This window comes from Hippocampus bargibanti, linkage group LG10 (genome assembly GCF_051943395.1).
Source record: "Hippocampus bargibanti isolate YZ-2025 linkage group LG10, ASM5194339v1, whole genome shotgun sequence".
Classification (NCBI taxonomy): Eukaryota; Metazoa; Chordata; class Actinopteri; order Syngnathiformes; family Syngnathidae; genus Hippocampus; species Hippocampus bargibanti.
The window spans coordinates 23548666-23566305 of NC_142743.1; the positions used below are offsets into that span (position 1 = coordinate 23548666).

Consider the following 17640-nt stretch of genomic DNA (forward strand, 5'->3'; position numbering starts at 1 on the left):
GCCTGATTACCCTATTTGCTCTGGTATCACCTCATCAGCATAACTAAGCCTATGTTGCCTAAGAGGTCTGTTGTACGAATGATCCAAATTAAACCTTAAACCTAAAAATTTGATTGATTATGAGGGTCCGGCAGGACATCAGTGTAGCCTCAGGGAATAGTCCTCTGCTCCCCCAACCCGAGAGCAGGGACATATATATATATATATATATATATATATATACAGTAAAGTCTCGTTATATCGATATCGGATATATCGATAGTTCCGGTTATATCGATATTTTTTCGGACTCCCTTGAATATCGATATAATGAGACTTTACTGTATATATATATATATATATATATATATATATATATATATATATATATATATATATATATATATATAGGGCCAAAACTACCAGCAAGACTTTAGTTTGCTGACGAAGCCTCTTGGATAAGAAGCGAAACGTCCAACACCTTCAAAGAAGTACAGATGACGGCTGAAGAAACCTTCTCATTCATTTCCACACTTTGTTTCCAATTCCCCCAAAAACAGATCCTGCATGGTTTTAAGGAGCAGGTTGGGGAGGAGAACTGGCAGCAATTCTCCGAGCAGTTTCCCCCTCTGCTGAAGGAGCGACTGGCGGCCTGCTATGGTGTATAAAGCCTTTACACCCATCCAAGAGGTGACTTGTAACTTGTTGATGCTTACAGAAAATATATGTCTGCTGCAGAACTGCTAAATGTTCCAAAACACACACACACACACACACACGAAAGGGAGACGACAGAGCTTGAAACAAAAAAACAAAAGTGAAAAAAAAAACAAAAGTGAAAAGGTGAGAAAATGGATAGAAAACAGTGAAATTTGGACTTGTTTCAACTTTATTGATAGTTCAAAGGCAAAGTGTAGACTGCAAGGTTAAAATATACCATCAATCAGTCTCCACAAATAACTCGCACAAGCCATCTGGATAATTTGAAGAGAACATACAAGCAAGGGAACCAGCTATTAATGATGTTTCTAGTGTGTCTGTCTGCTTCTGTTGCAATATCACAACTTGTAAGATGTGTCTGTGTAAGCTCTCAGTCGTACAGGAGTGGTCCATCGATGAAAAGGTTTCTTCAGCCGTCAAAGTAGTACAGATGATGGCTGAAGAGACCTTTTCATCAAACTTCTAAAATGTACAACCCAGAGGTCCTTGAGACACTTTATGGAAATAGCTATCCATTCCAACAAGCCATCAACGACCATCACAAAGGTAAATAAAACGACTTTATTATACAGTACTGTATATTTCTTTTTACTTAATTACAATACCATAGCACATTTATTATACTTAAAATAAGGTGTATTGTGTGTAGTTTTAAGGATTATTTAGTTGAAAATTACGTTTTATGGGGACCTGGGAACGGATTATTCTCATTTTAATGGTTTCCTAAGGGAAAATAATGTTTGGAATACACACTTTTCGCCTTACACAAACTTTCTGGGAACCAAAAAAAACTCTGTTTTGAGTTGGTGACGATTCCTGACGTGACGTCACGGAAGGAATGTCCCTGACCGAGAAAGCGACACACAATGCATTTTGGGTACTTTGTTTGGTCTGAAAACTTCGTGTTGATGGCGAAATTAGAAGGAAAACAGATAAATAACGCCATGGTGAATCATTGTGTGTTGCACCAAGACTACTATTTGATACTAGTTGACACAAATTCCCAGCAAACAAATCAGCCCATTTCCGACGGAGCTTGGGCGCCATCTTGTGCATTTTTTGGGACGCTACATTGGAGTCCAGAATTGATACGGAAGGACTTCTTTAATCGATTGCAAACATTTATGCTTTCCTCTTCAGAACTAATTGAATCATATTCATAACTGGATGAGTAACAAGAAAGCATCTTCTCCCAATCTGAAGCCATTGTTTTGATTCTGGAGCAAGTCAGTTTGTGAAGGATTATCCTGGCGTGACGTCACGAACAAGGGGGCGGGACCTTCTGAAACTCGGCATCTCCGTGGTCATTTTGTGGCAGTTTTGGGACACTTTAACTCATTTTTATTGTTGTTTTGCATTTGACTAAAAATATCAGCCTGCCTGCGTGTTTTGGCTATTTTAGATGCTCTAAAACGTTTTTCTGATGTCAGTTAGGAAACAAAACAAAATGGTGTCGGTTGTCCTTTAAATAGCTTCTCCCCCCCCCCCCCGGTCGCCATGAACTCTGTCTCCTCTGTTTTGTCTGTGCAGGTGAGCCAGCAGGAGGAGGGTGAATGGGAAAACTCATCCATCTGTGTATTGCACTGCCCTGATCTGGGTGGGGGGGGGAGGGGGAGGTAGTGGGACGCTCCCCCTGAAGGACGGCCGTCCCCCATGCCCTTATGTGTTTGTCCATAGACGATGGGTGGGAGGGATAAGAGGGGGGGGGGCATACCTCTAGATTAAATAGGCAGCGACCCAACACAGACAAACTAACAGGTAGGGACTGAAAGATGCGCCGGATGGAAAACATGGCAGGGACGGAAAAGGACCGTCGTAGGGAACGAGAGGGAATGACTTCATTAGAAAGATGGGGTAATCTGAGCCACGTCGAAGCGCGTCGGTTACCGTGCGGGCGGGTTTTTTTTCCCCCCTTTTGTTTTTGTTATCAGGATTTTTAATCGCAAGAGTTAGCCAACAGACCAGCTGACAGACGGACGGACGGACGGACATTTGTAGATTCAAAATCACTTGCACATTCTGCTGCAGATGCAGTATTTGGATTTGGACTTTTAATAATAATCATCATCATACATTTCATTTTTAAGCGTCTTTCAAAACTCTCAAGGTCATTTTGCAGTCACAGGAGACGTTTTTCTGTGGGTGAGTAGCGGCAGCCACACGCGCCAGTGTTCACTCAATCCGGAAGTAACTCAAATAGATGGAAAGCTAGGTAATATCTCGCTAATAGCTAGTCAGATAGATAGCTAGCCAGATAGATAGCTAATAGCCAGCTAGAAAGCTAATATATAGCCAGCCAGACAGGTAATAATATTAATAATAATAATTCAATTCATTTTTAAGCGCCTTTGAAAACTCCCAAGGTCACTTTACAGTCACAGAAGTTTTCCTGTGGGTGAGCAGCGGCAGCCACACGCGCCAGTGTTCACTCAACCAGGAAATAACTCAAATGGAATAGTAAGACAAATAGATAGAAAGCTAGCTAGCAAGCCAATAATAAATAATAATAATAATAATACATTACATTTTAAGCGCCTTTCAAAGCTCTCAAGGACATTTATAATAACTTACAATAAATAGCTAGCCAGCCCGATAGCTATTGTACGGTATTACAGAAAAGACAAAGACAATTGACTTAGCACAATATTTCTTATAGTTAGCTAGATAGCCAGCCAGATAGATAGCTAATAGCCAGCTAAGTAGCTAATATATAGCCATCTAGAACAGTTTGACATCTATCTGGTTGGCTATCCAGCTACCTAGCTAGCTATCTATTTGCTATCTATTAGCTGTCTGTCTGGCTATATTGTAGCTGGCTATTAGCTATCTTGCTGGGTATTTAGCTTCCTAGCTAGCTATCTATTAGCTGTCTGGCTGGTTATATATTAGCTATATATCTGGCTATTAGCCATCTATCTGACTGGCTATCTAGCTAGCTATATTTGCTGTCTGGCAGGCTATATATTAGCTGTCTATCTGGCTATTAGCTATCTATTTTGCTGCTATCTAGCTGGCTAGTTATTAGCGCGATATTAGCTAGCTTTTTATCTATTTGAGTTACTTCTGGGTTGAGTGGGCGCTGGCTTATGATGCCGTGACTGTAGAGTGACCTTGAGAGTCTTGAAAGGCGCTTAGAAATGAAATTTTCATTATTATTATTATTATTATTAATATTATTAGCTTGCATTCCACTGCGTAAGATACAGAGTTAGCTTTTCACAATTTGCATGCAGTTAGTGAGTGACACACGGTGTCTTCATTCAGGATTCAACAATTGTCCGAATTCTCCATGATTGTCCAATAACCTCACCAGACGCCATCAATCATTTTTTTGACCCCAGTGTTGAATCACACAACTTTCCTTTATTTATTAATTTGTATTTTGGGTCACATTTTCTATCTGATCAAAAGAGAGTCTCTTTTGTGGCTTCACAGACGACACTCCTCCGTGAAGAGAGGGTTAGGGCTAACACCACATCTGTTTTGGGGTTTTTTTTTTGGCTCCAAAGGGGAGGAAATCATCGCAAAAGAATCACACACCCTTGGTTGTGTTTGTAAGGGTTAATTGTGTGTGTATAGAAATATATGTGCGTGCATGCGGAGTTTGTCAAACTACGGAAGAGCATTTAGGGCCAGGTTGAAATATATAGAATTTTTTGGAGATGGGGTATTGTTCTGAGAAGAAAGGTTGCAAATTTGCCAGTTTAAAACTAGCGAATTTGATAGATTTAAAGTCACAAATTTGCTCGATTCAAACTCTCAAATTTGCTAGATTTAAAAATCACAAATTTGCTAGATTTAAACTAGCAAATTTGCCAGATTTAAAGTCACAAATTGGCTAGTTTCAAACTCGCAAATTTGCGCAATTTAAAATGACAAATTTGCCAGATTTAAACTCGCAAATTTGCTAGATTTAAACTCGCAAATTTGCCAGATTTAAAGTCACAAATTGGCTAGTTTCAAACTCGCAAATTTGCAAGATTTAAAATTACAAATTTGCCAGATTTAAACTCGCAAATTTGCGCGATTTAAAATCAAATTGGCTAGTTTCAAACTCGCAAATTTGCTAGATTGAATGTCACAAATTTTCTAGATTCAAACTTGCAAATTCGCTAGATTTAAAGTCTCAAATTTGCTAGATTCAAACTTACAAATTTTCTCGATTTAAAGACACAATCTAACAAAATTGCGAGTTTCAATCTCGCAAAATTGCGAGTTTGAATCTAGCAAATTTGTGATTTTCAATCTAGCAAATTTGTGACTTTAAATCAAGCAAATTTGCGAGTTTGAATCTAGCAAATTTGCGAGTTTGAATCTAGCAAATTTGTGAGTTTGAATCTAGCAAATTTGTGACTTTAAATCTAGCAAATTTGTGACTTTAAATCAAGCAAATTTGCGAGTTTGAATCTAGCAAATTTGCGTGTTTGAATCTAGCAAATTTGAGAGTTTGAATCTAGCAAATTTGTGACTTTAAATCTAGCAAATTTGCTAGTTTCAAACTCGCAAATTTGCGACTTTAAATCTAGCAAATTTGCATGTTTGAATCTGGCAAATTTGTGATTTTCAATCTCGCAAATTTGCGAGTTTGAATCTAGCAAATTTGCACGTTTGAATCTAGCAAATTTGCACGTTTGAATCTAGCAAATTTGCGAAGTTGAATTTAGCAAATTTGCGAGTTTGAATCTAGCAAATTTGCACGTTTGAATCTAGCAAATTTGCAAAGTTGATTCTAGCAAATTTGCGAGTTTGAATCTAGCAAATTTGCCAGGTTGAATCTAGCGAATTTGCGAGTTTGAATCTAGCAAATTTGAGTTTAAATCTAGCAAATTTGTGACTTTTTTTCTCAGAATAATACGCCATCTCTAAAAAAAACAATCATGCTCTTCCATAGTAAACCCGTCGCCATTTTATGTCTGCCAATTAAATTGTGCTTTGTTTTTGTTTTTTGTCATGGTACTGAGCTTAAACTTGACTTCCACTGCAATGTCCTTGGCACCTGTTAACTGTGACTGTGTGTGTGTGTGTGTGTGTGTGTGTGTGTGTGTGTGTGTGTGTGTGTGTGTGTGTGTGTGTGTGTGTGTGTGTGTGTGTGTGTGTGTGTGTGTGTGTATTTTGTTCAGTTCTATGTTTGTATAAAGATCCATTTGCTGCCATATTGATAGTTTAAGCAAGTATCTATGATGTTTTACATCCGGTCCAATTTTTATTTTGCTGCTACTGATGTCTTGTTATTAAGAAATTACATCTTAACACAAATGCTCCCTTTTCAGTTCCTGATGAGTTGTTTTTGCACTTATATTTTGTACCTTTTTTTGTACAGGCTTGTTTCCTTTTTTTTACTGTTTATCCTAATGTCAGTGTTCTGTCATTCTGCACTGTGAATTTACGTGTCTTTGACTTGCGAAACAAACAAAAAAAAAACAAGCGATTCCAATACTAAAAGGCAAATAAAATCAACTTTGTGAAACTGCGACTAATCCGCACTTTTACAATGACTAACCTTGCCATATCGCTTGTCTGAGTGTCAATGTATGCGTGGCGGTTGAGAGAGATCCTGCATGAGAAGTTGTTTGCCTTCTAAGCATGATTTAAAGGACAACCGACGCCATTTTTTTGTTTCCTAACTGACATCAGAAAAACGTTTTATAGCATCTAAAATACCCAAAACACGCAGGTTGATATTTTTCGTCAAATGCAAATCACCAATAAAAATGACTTCAAGTGTCCCAAAACTGCCATAAAATGAGCTCGGAAACTGGTGAGATTCAGAAAGTCCCGCCCCCAGTTAGTGACGTCACGCCAGGATACTCCTTCACAAACTGCCTTGCTCCAGAATCAAAACAATGGCTTCCCAGAGTTCAGATTCGGAGAAGATGCTTTGTTCTTACTCATCCAGTTATGAATGTGATTGAAATATGCTAGGCAGCTAGCTAGCTAGATAGCTCAATACATAGCCAGCTAGCTAGTTATCTTAGTCACAAAACCCAAGTTAGAAGTTGCTGAAGATCTCATGTTTCTTGGTCCAGTCCATCGGAGGTGCCCTCTTTTTGTTGCGTCTACCAAGAACCTTTTGTTTCGCCTCGGCAGCTGTCGGACTCAAACGCAGACCGCTGTCCGTGAAAGGATCCCAAACCCTTCTGTCATCCTCATCGGGGACCTCACACACACACACACACACACACACACACACACACACACACACACACACACACACACACACACACACACACACACACACACACACACACACACACACACACACACACGCACACAGGTTTTATGTACATCAACCCCCCAACAACCGACACCTTACTTTGTGAAATGACTTCAAATGACTTCTACTAAACGTATTTTACAGGTAACATCCGACTTACGACCGAGTTACCTTCCGACCGAACGGTCGTAAGTCAAAATGGTCGTAAGTTGAAATCCATTCAAAATGTTGAATAGAGACTCGGAGACTCAATGACTCGCAACCCCCCCCCCCCCTCTTAAAATGTTAAAAATAGGGTCTGGAGGTCGTGGTTGTAAGTACGGGCGGTCGTAAGTCGAGCCGGACGTAAGTCGGATGTTACCTGTACAAAGATTCCACAGCAGATAGCTCTATTTTACCTTTTAAGACTCACGCTGAATAATAACAACACTAATAGTAATACATTTCTTTTTTAAGCGCCTTTCAAAACTGTCAAGGTCATTTTACAGTCACAGGATAAGATTTTCTGTGGGTGAGCAGCGGCAGCCACACGCGCCAGCGTTCACTCAACCTGGAAGTAACTCAAATAGATAGAAAACCAGATAGCTAGCTAATAGATACAGTAATAATAATAATACATTTCATTTAGAAGCACCTTTTAAAACTCTCATGGTCACTTTACAGTGACGGGATAAGAGTCCAGACGGCTGGAATTGATCTTTAATCGATTGCAAACATGTATGCTTTCCTCTTCAGAACTACTTGAATCATATTCATAACTGGATGAGTAACAAGAAAGCATCTTCTCCGAATTTGAAGCCATTGTTTTGATTCTGGAGCAAGGCAGTTTGTGAAGTAGTATCTTGGCGTGATGTCACGAACAAGGGGGCGGGACTTTCTGAATCTCGCCCAGTTCCGAGCTGATTTTGTGGCAGTTTTGGGGCACTTTTAAGTCATTTTTATTGCCGTTTTGCATTTGACTAAAAATATCAGCCTGCGTGTTTTGGCTATTTTAGATGCTATAAAACGTTTTTGTGATGTCAGTTAGGAAACAAAAAACTGGTGTCGGTTGTCCTTTAAAAATGGCGACATTTTTTCTTACCTGGAAACTCATATCAGAGCTACTGAGCTCTGATTGAGTGGTGGAACTGGTTGAGGATTGGGACGCACAGCTCCCATTGTTCCTCTGTTTGGCGGACATGTTTGTGATGGGATCTTCTGTCAATGTGACGTGTATGATTGGCGCTTCGGTGGAGATGGGAGAAGGAGCAGACGAGACGGCTTCCGTGGCTGATTCATCCTTGTACACCTACAAATCAGATGATAATAAGGTTTTGAGATGGCACTTGAAGGTGGGAAGAGAATTCATGTTGTGAATGTTGGGAGGAATTGAGTTCTCGAGTTTGGGGGCAGAGCAGCTGAAAGCCCTGTACCCCATCGTGCTGAGACGGGCGGGGGGGGGGGGGGGCTAGCTAGCTAACTAGCTATCTATCTATTTGCTATCTATAAGCTGTCTGGCTGGCTATATATTAGCTATCTAGCTGGCTATTAGCTATCTATTTCACTGGCTATCTAGCTAGCTAGCTATTTGCTATCTATTGGCTGTCTGGCAGGCTATATATTAGCTATCTAGCTGGCTATTAGCTATCTATCTGGCTGGATATCTAGCTACCTAGCTAGCTATTTATTTGATATCTATTGACTGTCTGGCTATATATTAGCTATCTAGCTGGCTATTAGCTATCTATCAACCTGGCTATCTAGCTAACTAGCTATCTATTTGCTATCTATAAGCTGTCTGGCTGGCTATATATTAGCTATCTAGCTGTCTATTAGCTCTTTATCAACCTGGCTATCCAGCTAACTAGCTATCTATCTATTTGCTGTCTGGCTGGATATATATTAGCTATATAGCTGGCTATTAGCTATCTATCTGGCTGGATATCTAGCTACCTAGCTCGCTATATGATATCTATTGACTGTGTCTGGCTATATATTAGCTATCTAGCTGTCTATTAGCTCTCTATCAACCTGGCTATCCAGCTAACTATCTATTTGCTGTCTGGCTGGATATATATTAGCTATCTAGCTGGCTATTAGCTATCTATCTGGCTGGCTATCGGGCTACTTAGCTAGCTATCTATTAGCTATCTATCTGGCTGACTATCTAGCTACCTAGCTAGCTAGCTAGATAGCTAGCTATCGGGCTGGCTATCTAGCTACCTAGCTGGTTATCTATTAGCTATCTATCTGGCTGGCTAGCTACCTAGCTAGCTATCTATTAGCTATATATTAGCTGTCTGGCTGGCTATATATTAGCTGTCTGGATGGCTATTAGCTATCTATCTGGCTAGCTATTAGTGATATATTAGCGAGCTTTCTATCTATTTGAGTTACTTCCGGGTTGATTGAACGCATGTACACCATACACGCGCCAGCATGTATACCATACTTTAATATGGTATTAGAAAATGCGTGATGAATTATTATTAAAAATAAAATGTCACATCCCGACAGTATACAAATGAAAATATTGTCACGTTGAATTGCTGACTTTTTCAAAGGATGCTTGTTTCTTCACCTAATCAGTCAATCTTTTTTTTCCCCACACAAGCATTTATGCTTCTACCTGATGTACTTTTGTCAGCCAAAATTGAAAATATATATATATATATCCATACATGGCATACTGTGGGTGTGATCCCTAATCGATGGAAAAGCTCATCCGTTTCCTGGTCGACCACCAGGAGGCGCACTTCTTGTTCTCCCGCTTTAATGAACGCCACCACATCGGAGTGTTTCAGACGATCGATATTCATTCCGTTTACCTGAGAAACGACACGTGGGAAAAGAAATCGTGAGGATAGCAGGAAGTAGGATTGATTGAGTGATTCTAATTGGAAAGAGCAGAGATTAAAAGGAAGTAGCCATGACATAACATGGCCGGCGTGAGGGGGGCGGGTCTTCTTACTGAACATAAACAGATTTACACTTAATAATAATAATAATACATTTCATTTCGAAGCGCCTTTCAAAACTCTCAAGGTCACTTTACAGTCGCAAGATAAGCTTTTCTGTGGGTGAGCAGCGGCAGCCACACGCACCAGCATTCACTTAACCCGAAAGTAACTCATATAGCTAGAAAGCTAGCTAGCTAATAGCTAGTTAATATATAGCAGGTTAGCCAGTTAGATAGCTACCTAGCTACTACTACTACTACTACTACTAATAATAATAATAATAATAGAAGAAGAATAATAAAAAATTAATAATAATAATAATAATAATACATTTAATTTCTAAACGCCTTTCAAAACTCTCAAGGTCACTTTACAGTCACAGGATAAGTTTTTCTTTAGGTGAGCAGCGGCAGCCACACGCGCCAGCGTTCACTCAACCCGAAAGTAACTCATAGAAAGAAAGCTAGCTAGCTAATAACTAGTAAATATATAAAAAGTTAGCCAGTTAGTTAGCTACCTAGCTAATACTACTACTACTAATAATAATAATAATAGAAGAAGAAGAATAAAAAATTAATAATAATACATTTAATTTCTAAACGCCTTTCAAAACTCTCAAGGTCACTTTACAGTCACAGGATAAGTTTTTCTTTAGGTGAGCAGCGGCAGCCACACGCGCCAGCGTTCACTCAACCCGAAAGTAACTCATATAGATAGAAAGCTAGCTAGCTAATAGCTAGTTAATATATAGCAGGTTAGCCAGTTAGTTAGCTACCTAGCTAATACTACTACTACTACTACTACTACTACTACTAATAATAATAATAATAATAGAAGAAGAAGAATAAAAAATTAATAATAATAATAATACATTTAATTTCTAAACGCCTTTCAAAACTCTCAAGGTCACTTTACAGTCACAGGATAAGTTTTTCTTTAGCCATGAAACAGGAATCTGTGTGTGTGTGTGTGTGTGTGTGTGTGTGTGTGTGTGTGTGTGTGTGTGTGTGTGTGTGTGTGTGTGTGTGTGTGTGTGTGTGTGTGTGTGTGTGTACCTCCACGAGTCGATCTCCTGGGCGGACATCAGCTCTCTCTGCAGGTGAATGTGGGTCCACCGAGCGAACAAATTGTCCACCCTTTGCCTTATTGCTGTGCAGATTGAAGCCGTAACCCATTTCTCCCTTGATCAGATGACACAGGCGGGGAAGGAGCTCAGTCGAAGGCTCTGAAGAGGCCTTCATTTGTAGGTGGGTAAAACAAAACGGGGAAAATATGACCAAAAAAAAAGCTTATTTCAATCACGGTTTCCATGCAATCCATGCATTTCCTACAGTGTTTGTCCTCATTAGGGTTACTTAGAGTCGACCAATAACAGTGGGGCCTCGGTTTACGAACACTTTGCCTTACGAATTTTTCGGTTTACGAACGTTAAATTTATGAAAATTGAACCTTGGCATACGCACTACTTTTCGGGATACACACGGAGCGCCGCCCCGCCACGGCTGGCGGAGTAATCTTCGGCGGAAGAACACCCAAGCACACGACCGAACAGCGCCCCAGTACACACGTGGTTCATTTTCAAGGATTTATCACGGATATTTTTGCTGTTATGGGACCGAAAAAGACCCCACCATGGGCTCGTGTTCAGCCGAAGAAGACACAAAACAAAATTACAGTCGAGGAGAAGAAGGCGATAATTGACAAACACGAACGAGGTGTGCGTTTGTCTGACTTCACGGCCCAATAGCAATATGCTAAATCCACCATTGCTACCATCCTTCGCAACAAAGAAGCTATTAAAGGTGCGTGTGTTGCTAATGGTGTTTCCGTGCTGTCAAAGCAACGGTCTCGGGCAATAGAAAAGGTTGAAAAACTTCTGGGAACGGATTATTCTCATTTTAATGGTTTCCTATGCGAAATTCATTTTTGGGATACACACTTTTCACCTTACACACTCTGCCTGGGAACCAATTAAGTGCGTAAGCAAAGGTCCCACTGGACAGAATTTCAAAAAATATAAAAGTCAAAACTGTTTTCATTTTATTAAATGAGGTACTGTGTCCCAAAAATAAGAAATAAAATGATTTGTGCATACAAAAGTTTAAAAATAAATTAATAAATTGTGTGTAGTATTTGCTGATGGTACAGTGAATAAAAAAAATGGATCATCTGTTACCATGGAGTATTTTCAGCACATGCTCATTTTTGATGGTCTTGCTTGACATTTAGCAAACGCATCAACACAGACAAAATGTCATTGTTGCGTGAGGTTAGCGCACACCCAAATAAAGGCCGCTGTCGCCACACACTTGGCTGGATAGGTCACACGATGGCCTGGCCAAAACATCGTCTTATCCAAATCATACAGTGATGCCTTGGCTTACGAACTTAATTGGTTCCCAGACAGAGTGTGTAAGGCGAAAAGTGTGTAGCCCAAAAATTAATTTCCCATAGGAAATCATTAAAATGAGAATAATCCGTTCCCAGGTCCCCATAAAACATAATTTTCTACTTTCTAATTTTCTAAAAACGACTTCAAATATACCTTATTTTATGTATAATAATATAATATGGTATTATAATTAAAGAAATAAAATATACTGTAAGATGAAGTGGTTTTATTTACCTTTGTGATGGCCGTTGATGGCTTGATGGAATGGAATGGCCGATTTCATCAGCATTAAACACTTAATGAGGAACATAGCCTTCTTCTTTCACCATCTTGAGGAATGATCCCTTGTAGGTGCTTTCTCTGCGATAATTTTACCTTGTTCCTCATCAATTGTGTTCTGTTTAGCTGGGTTGATAGCTTTTTGCATCAATAATACATTTCATTTCTACGCGGCTTTCAAAACTCTCAAGGTCACTTTACACTCACACGATAAGTTTTTTTGTGGCTGAGCAGCGAGTCACACGCGCCAAGTGTACAGATGGCTTGTGCGGGTTATTTGTGGCGCCTGATTGATGGGATATTTTAACCTTGCAGTCTACAGTCTGCTTATCAAAGTTGAAACGAGTCGAAATTTCACTGTTTTCTATCTATTTTCCCACTGTCGTCTGCCTGTCTCTTTAATGTTTAAACCACCTCCCCTCACTGCTGCGTTCTTGACCAATCACGTGGCCTTAACTGAAGACTGGGGGCGGGGAATAGAGGATAAAAACAAGTCGGCTGCCATTTTCTTGTTACGAGAACGGGCTCGTTCGCCAACGATAAATCACTCATTGTGGCAGCACCGTGTGTATCCTGAAAAATAGTTTGTATGCCAAGGTAAAATGTTCATAATGTAACGATTGTAAACCGAAAAGTTCGTAAGCCAAGAGGTTCGTAAACTGAGTTATCGCTGTACTTGAGTCATTTTAACCAAGATTATGAAAGAGAATTGTAGCCACCGGCAAAAGGGCCGCCATTATTTACCCTGTCTTCTGCAAAACACAGCGACAGTTTGATTTGAGCCATGCGACTGGCGATCGAGCTCCACTTTGTTTGGAGTCGAAACTTTGAGTTCTGAAGTCAGCTAAAATCAAGACATCACAAGATCTGCGTGTGCCACCTATGGTAACGTTCAAATGTTGTGGCAAGGCATTCAGCATGCAGTCAATTCTATTATGATAATAATAATAATAGAAATTAAATGTGTTGTAGTAATAATAATCATAATATTATTATTAATAATAATAATAATTTGGATTTGCCTTTATAATAATAAAAAAAGATAACCAAAACAGATAGCTAGCTAGATAGCTATCCATTCAGATAGCTACATAGCTAATAGGTAATAGCTAGCTAGCTAGATATCTAATAATATAATAATAAATTTAATTTATAAGCGCCTTTCAAAGCTCTCAAGGTCACTTTGCAGTCATAGGATGAGGTTTTATCATAATAATAATAATTGGATTTGCCATAATAATAATCATAATATCATAATAATAATTTTGGATTTGCCTTTATAATAATAATAACAACAATAGTATTAATAATAATAATAATAATAATAATAATAATAATAATAATAATAAATTTAATTTATAAGCGCCTTTCAAACCTCTCCAGGTCACTTTACAGTCACAGGATAAGTTTTTCTAATAATAATAATCATCATCATAATCATAATTATTAGAGTTCAGATTTGGAGAAGATGCTTTCTTTTTCCTCATCCAGTTATGAATATGATTCAAATGTTTCTGAAGAGGAAAGCATAAATGTTTGCAATCGATTAAAGAAGTCCTTCCGTGTCATTTTGAGGCGTTTGGACTCCAATGTGGCGTCCCAGAAAATGCACAAGATGGCGCACAAGCTCCGTTGGAAATGGGCTGATTTGTCCGCTGGGAATTTGTGTCAACTAGTATCAAATAGTAGTCTTGGTGCAACACACAATGATTCACCATCGCGTTATTTATGTAGTTTTCCTTCTAATTTCGCCATCAACACAAAGTTTTCAGACCAAAAAAAGTACCCACAATGCATTGTGTGTCGCTTTCTCGGTCACGGGTGTTCCCGCCGTGACGTCACTTAGGAAATCGTCACCACCTCGAAAACAAGACTTCCTGAATATTCAGCGCAAGTCTTAAAACGTAAAATATAGCTATATGCGGTGGAATCTTTGTAAAATGCTAGCTTTGTGGCTATCTATCATTTGAAGTCATTTTACAAATTATGGATGCAACTTGTCCGGGGGTGTTGGTTAGTCCTTTAACCAATTAACAACCCTGCCTCCTCCCTAAAGATACAATTGGACACTTTTACTGTTCTATTGCCATTGAGACTTTTTATCCCCAAAAAATGCTTACCTCTATATTAGTCTCCGCACTTGATGTCACTGATGACCTCTGAACTTTGCCTTGTGAGATTGAAAAAGTGGGCGAGCTTGCAGCAAGAAGTATGCGGTCAAGTTGAGGGGGATCAGGTGAATTCACCCGAGGCAAAGGCGAACTTGACGGTGTGTCTCTCGGTGAAAGACGAGGGGAAAGGGTTCCCATTTCGATGGCCAAATCTTCTGTGCATGACACACCGCAGCTGTGAAGATAGTCATCTGTGTTTTTGTCCACCACGAGTAGTCTGGTGCGATGAGGAACCTCGTGGATTCGCTCCACCACCTGCGAACAGTTGATGTGCGTTGCTCTTTTTATAGATATAGATTTATAACTAGCTAGCCAATAGATAGCTAATAGATAGACACCTAGCTAGGTAGCCGCATAACTAATAGATAGCCAGCTAGATAGCTAGCGAGCCAGTCAGATAGCTAATAGATAGTCAGCTAGGTAACTAGCTAGATTGCCAGTACATAGCTAATAGATAGACAGCTAGCTAGGTAGCCGTATAACTAATAGATAGCCAGCTAGATAGCTAGCCAGCTGGATAGCCAGCCAGGTAGTAATCATAATCATAATAATAATAGTAATAATACATTACATTTTCAGTCACTTTCAAAGCTCTCAAGGACACTTTACAGTCACAGACAAGCATAGGTACGATAATAAATAAAATACAATATTCATAATTATTCGGCACGAGTCTTAAAACGTAAAATATAAAATGTAAAATAAAATTTAAAAAAATAAAATAGAATGTATATATATATATATATATATATATATATATATATATATATATATATATATATATATATATATATATATATATATATCCACACACATCTTGTGTATAGTATTATATATACACAAATACACATCTTGTGCATTTTCTGGGCGCTACATTGGAGTCGAGACGGCTCGAATTGATACGGAAGGACTTCTTTCATCGATTGCAAACATTTATGCTTTGCTCTTCAGAACAATTTGAATCATATTCATAACTGGATGAGTCACAAGAAAGCATCTTCTCCAAATATGAACTCTGTGAAGCCATTTTTTTTATTCTGGAGCATGGCGGTTTGTGAAGGAGTATCCTGGCGTGACGTCACGAACAAGGGGGCGGGACTTTCTGGATCTGCCCAGTTTCGAGTTCATTTATGGCAGTTTTAGGACACCTGAAGTCATTTTTTATTGGTGTTTTGCATTTGACTAAAAAAATCAGCCTGTGTGTTTTGGGTATTTTCGACGCTATAAAACGTTTTTCTGTTTTCAGTTAGGAAACAAAAAAATGGTGTCGGTTGTCCTTTAAGTGCCTGCTTCACTTCCACCTCCTCCTCCTCCACTTCAGGGAAACAAAAGTAGTCCAACAGGTACAGATATATTGTTTTCATATCACATAGCTAATTTCGCGAAAAAGCCAACTCACTCCAACTGTGAGTTGGAATACAACCTTCACGCCGAAATCTACTGCAGGTGGAACTCACCTGATGATGGCTGTCGTTCTCAACATTCTCACCATTCACCTCCACCACTCGGTCCCCCGGTTTGAGTCCGGCTTGGTCAGCCGACGAACCAGGTTCCACTTTTCGGATAAACTGTCCACCTTTATTCTTCTCGCCGTGCAAGTGAAAGCCATAACCGCGTTCGGTTTTGATCAGGTAGCAAACCCTGGGCCTCAGTATGCTCTCCATTCCACCGATTTAAAAGTGACTAACAAATTCGGCAGTCTTCGGAGATTAAACAGGTGATCTGTAGAGGAGTCACAGTTAATCCATTACGAGTGCATGAGCGCTCGATCCCGCGTTCAAAAAAATCCATTATCATTACGTATTGTGTGGGTCCATTAATGAGCCGCAATCGTCCAAAGTGCAGATAAAAGTTGGGCTAAAACTAATGAATGCTTAACCCATCCTGCAAAAAACGAAGAAACAAAAAAAAAAAAAAATCCAGGGCGCACGCATGGAGTGCACGGAAGTGCGAATGATCAAAAGCGTTAAAAAAAAATAATCAAGGGCAAGCGCTAAACTCCTGCCATGGGAAGGTATTATCAGAGATCAGCGATTAGAAAGCTGCGTCTGTCGCGAATTTCTAAATTGTTCTTGTCAGAAGGGCGTTTAGTTACTTACAGTCTGAGCCCTACGGGAGAATGAAGACGAGGAGGCGGGGTCAACAACTGAACTTGTGCACGCGCACCCGAGTTAAATAATAATACAGTACATTTGATTTCTAAGCGCCTTTCAAAACTCTCAAGGTCACTTTACAGTCACGGGAAAAGTTTTTCTGTGGGTGAGCAGCGGCATCCACACGCGCCAGCGTTCACTCAACCCGGAAGTAACTCAAATACAAAAAAAGCGGGCCAGTTTGCTAATAGCTAGTTTACGATTACACGTTTCCCTCCATGCTGGCTCGTGAAATTTCCGAATACGACAACGAGAAACGGGGAGAAAATGCATTGAAGTTTACGCTCTTTTTGCTAACACTACAGTTGATAAAGGTGAGTAAGTTGTATTTTTATAACTCATAGAGGTGGTAGAAGATATATTTTTCTCCATAACTCCCACGTTTCAAGCAAAAAGAAGCATTAGCATATATATATCTAGAGCTCGCAATTTTCTTTCCTAGTATTCAGTGACAGCGATTTTGGATTTCTGACGAAAATATGTGCATTCGATCGTTGATATTTGCTAATTTGTATTTTGAATCTTTTCTTGCGTTTTCTTGTTTAGGATTTCAAAAGCTTTCCAATGGTACCTTACTCGTTAAAATCTGCCAAAATTAAACAGTTGTGATAGTTTAAACTGTAATCAAGAACTCGGTCACAGATGTTCATTGTTTTAACTGTGTAATTGCAGGCTGAAAATCCCCTCATATTTGGAAAATTAAAAATTCCATTATTTCCTTATTATTTGTCATGGAACAATAATCTACATATCATTTGAAAGCTATTTAAATGCGCTTTAATATGGTATTAGC

General features: G+C 39.3%; 2 protein-coding genes across 8 annotated transcripts in view; one reads left to right on the forward strand and one right to left on the reverse strand.

The window, feature by feature from the left end:
* The window catches only part of tnpo2b (transportin 2b), a 44379-nt gene that overhangs the window by 26060 nt on the left and 679 nt on the right, over window positions 1-17640 (forward strand). For 2 of the 7 annotated variants that reach the window (XM_089006510.1, XM_089006504.1), the window contains exons 22-24: window positions 540-669; window positions 11043-11099; window positions 15941-16037. In XM_089006510.1, coding sequence (XP_088862636.1) covers window positions 540-647 — 108 coding nt within the window. In that variant the 3' untranslated portion in view covers window positions 648-669; window positions 11043-11099; window positions 15941-16037. Of the gene's footprint in view, window positions 1-539; window positions 670-2229; window positions 2298-5837; window positions 6207-11042; window positions 11100-15940; window positions 16038-17640 lie in introns of those variants that run through there. The other 5 variants (XM_089006505.1, XM_089006507.1, XM_089006509.1 and 2 more) reach the window with 5 other exon arrangements.
* On the reverse strand, window positions 6689-17110 carry nherf2 (NHERF family PDZ scaffold protein 2). The gene is made up of 6 exons (XM_089006518.1): window positions 16152-17110; window positions 14644-14949; window positions 10908-11087; window positions 9574-9720; window positions 7995-8201; window positions 6689-6856 (listed from the first exon to the last, which is right to left on the reverse strand). The coding sequence occupies exons 1-6, from the start codon at window positions 16356-16358 to the stop codon at window positions 6689-6691; spliced, it is 1215 nt and encodes a 404-aa protein (XP_088862644.1). The 5' UTR covers window positions 16359-17110.

What these genes read in the sequence shown, in the direction of transcription:
- nherf2 (XM_089006518.1), bottom strand. Translation starts at nt 16,358, where the DNA reads ATGGAGAGCATACTGAGGCCCAGGGTTTGCTACCTGATCAAAACCGAA. An exon ending in GTGCGGAGACTAATATAGAG is followed by an intron (nt 11,088 to 14,643) that starts GTAAGCATTTTT and finishes CTACAAATGAAG; the next exon opens with GCCTCTTCAGAGCCTTCGAC. An exon ending in GCTCTGATATGAGTTTCCAG is followed by an intron (nt 6,857 to 7,994) that starts GTAAGAAAAAAT and finishes TGTGTGTGTGAG; the next exon opens with GTCCCCGATGAGGATGACAG.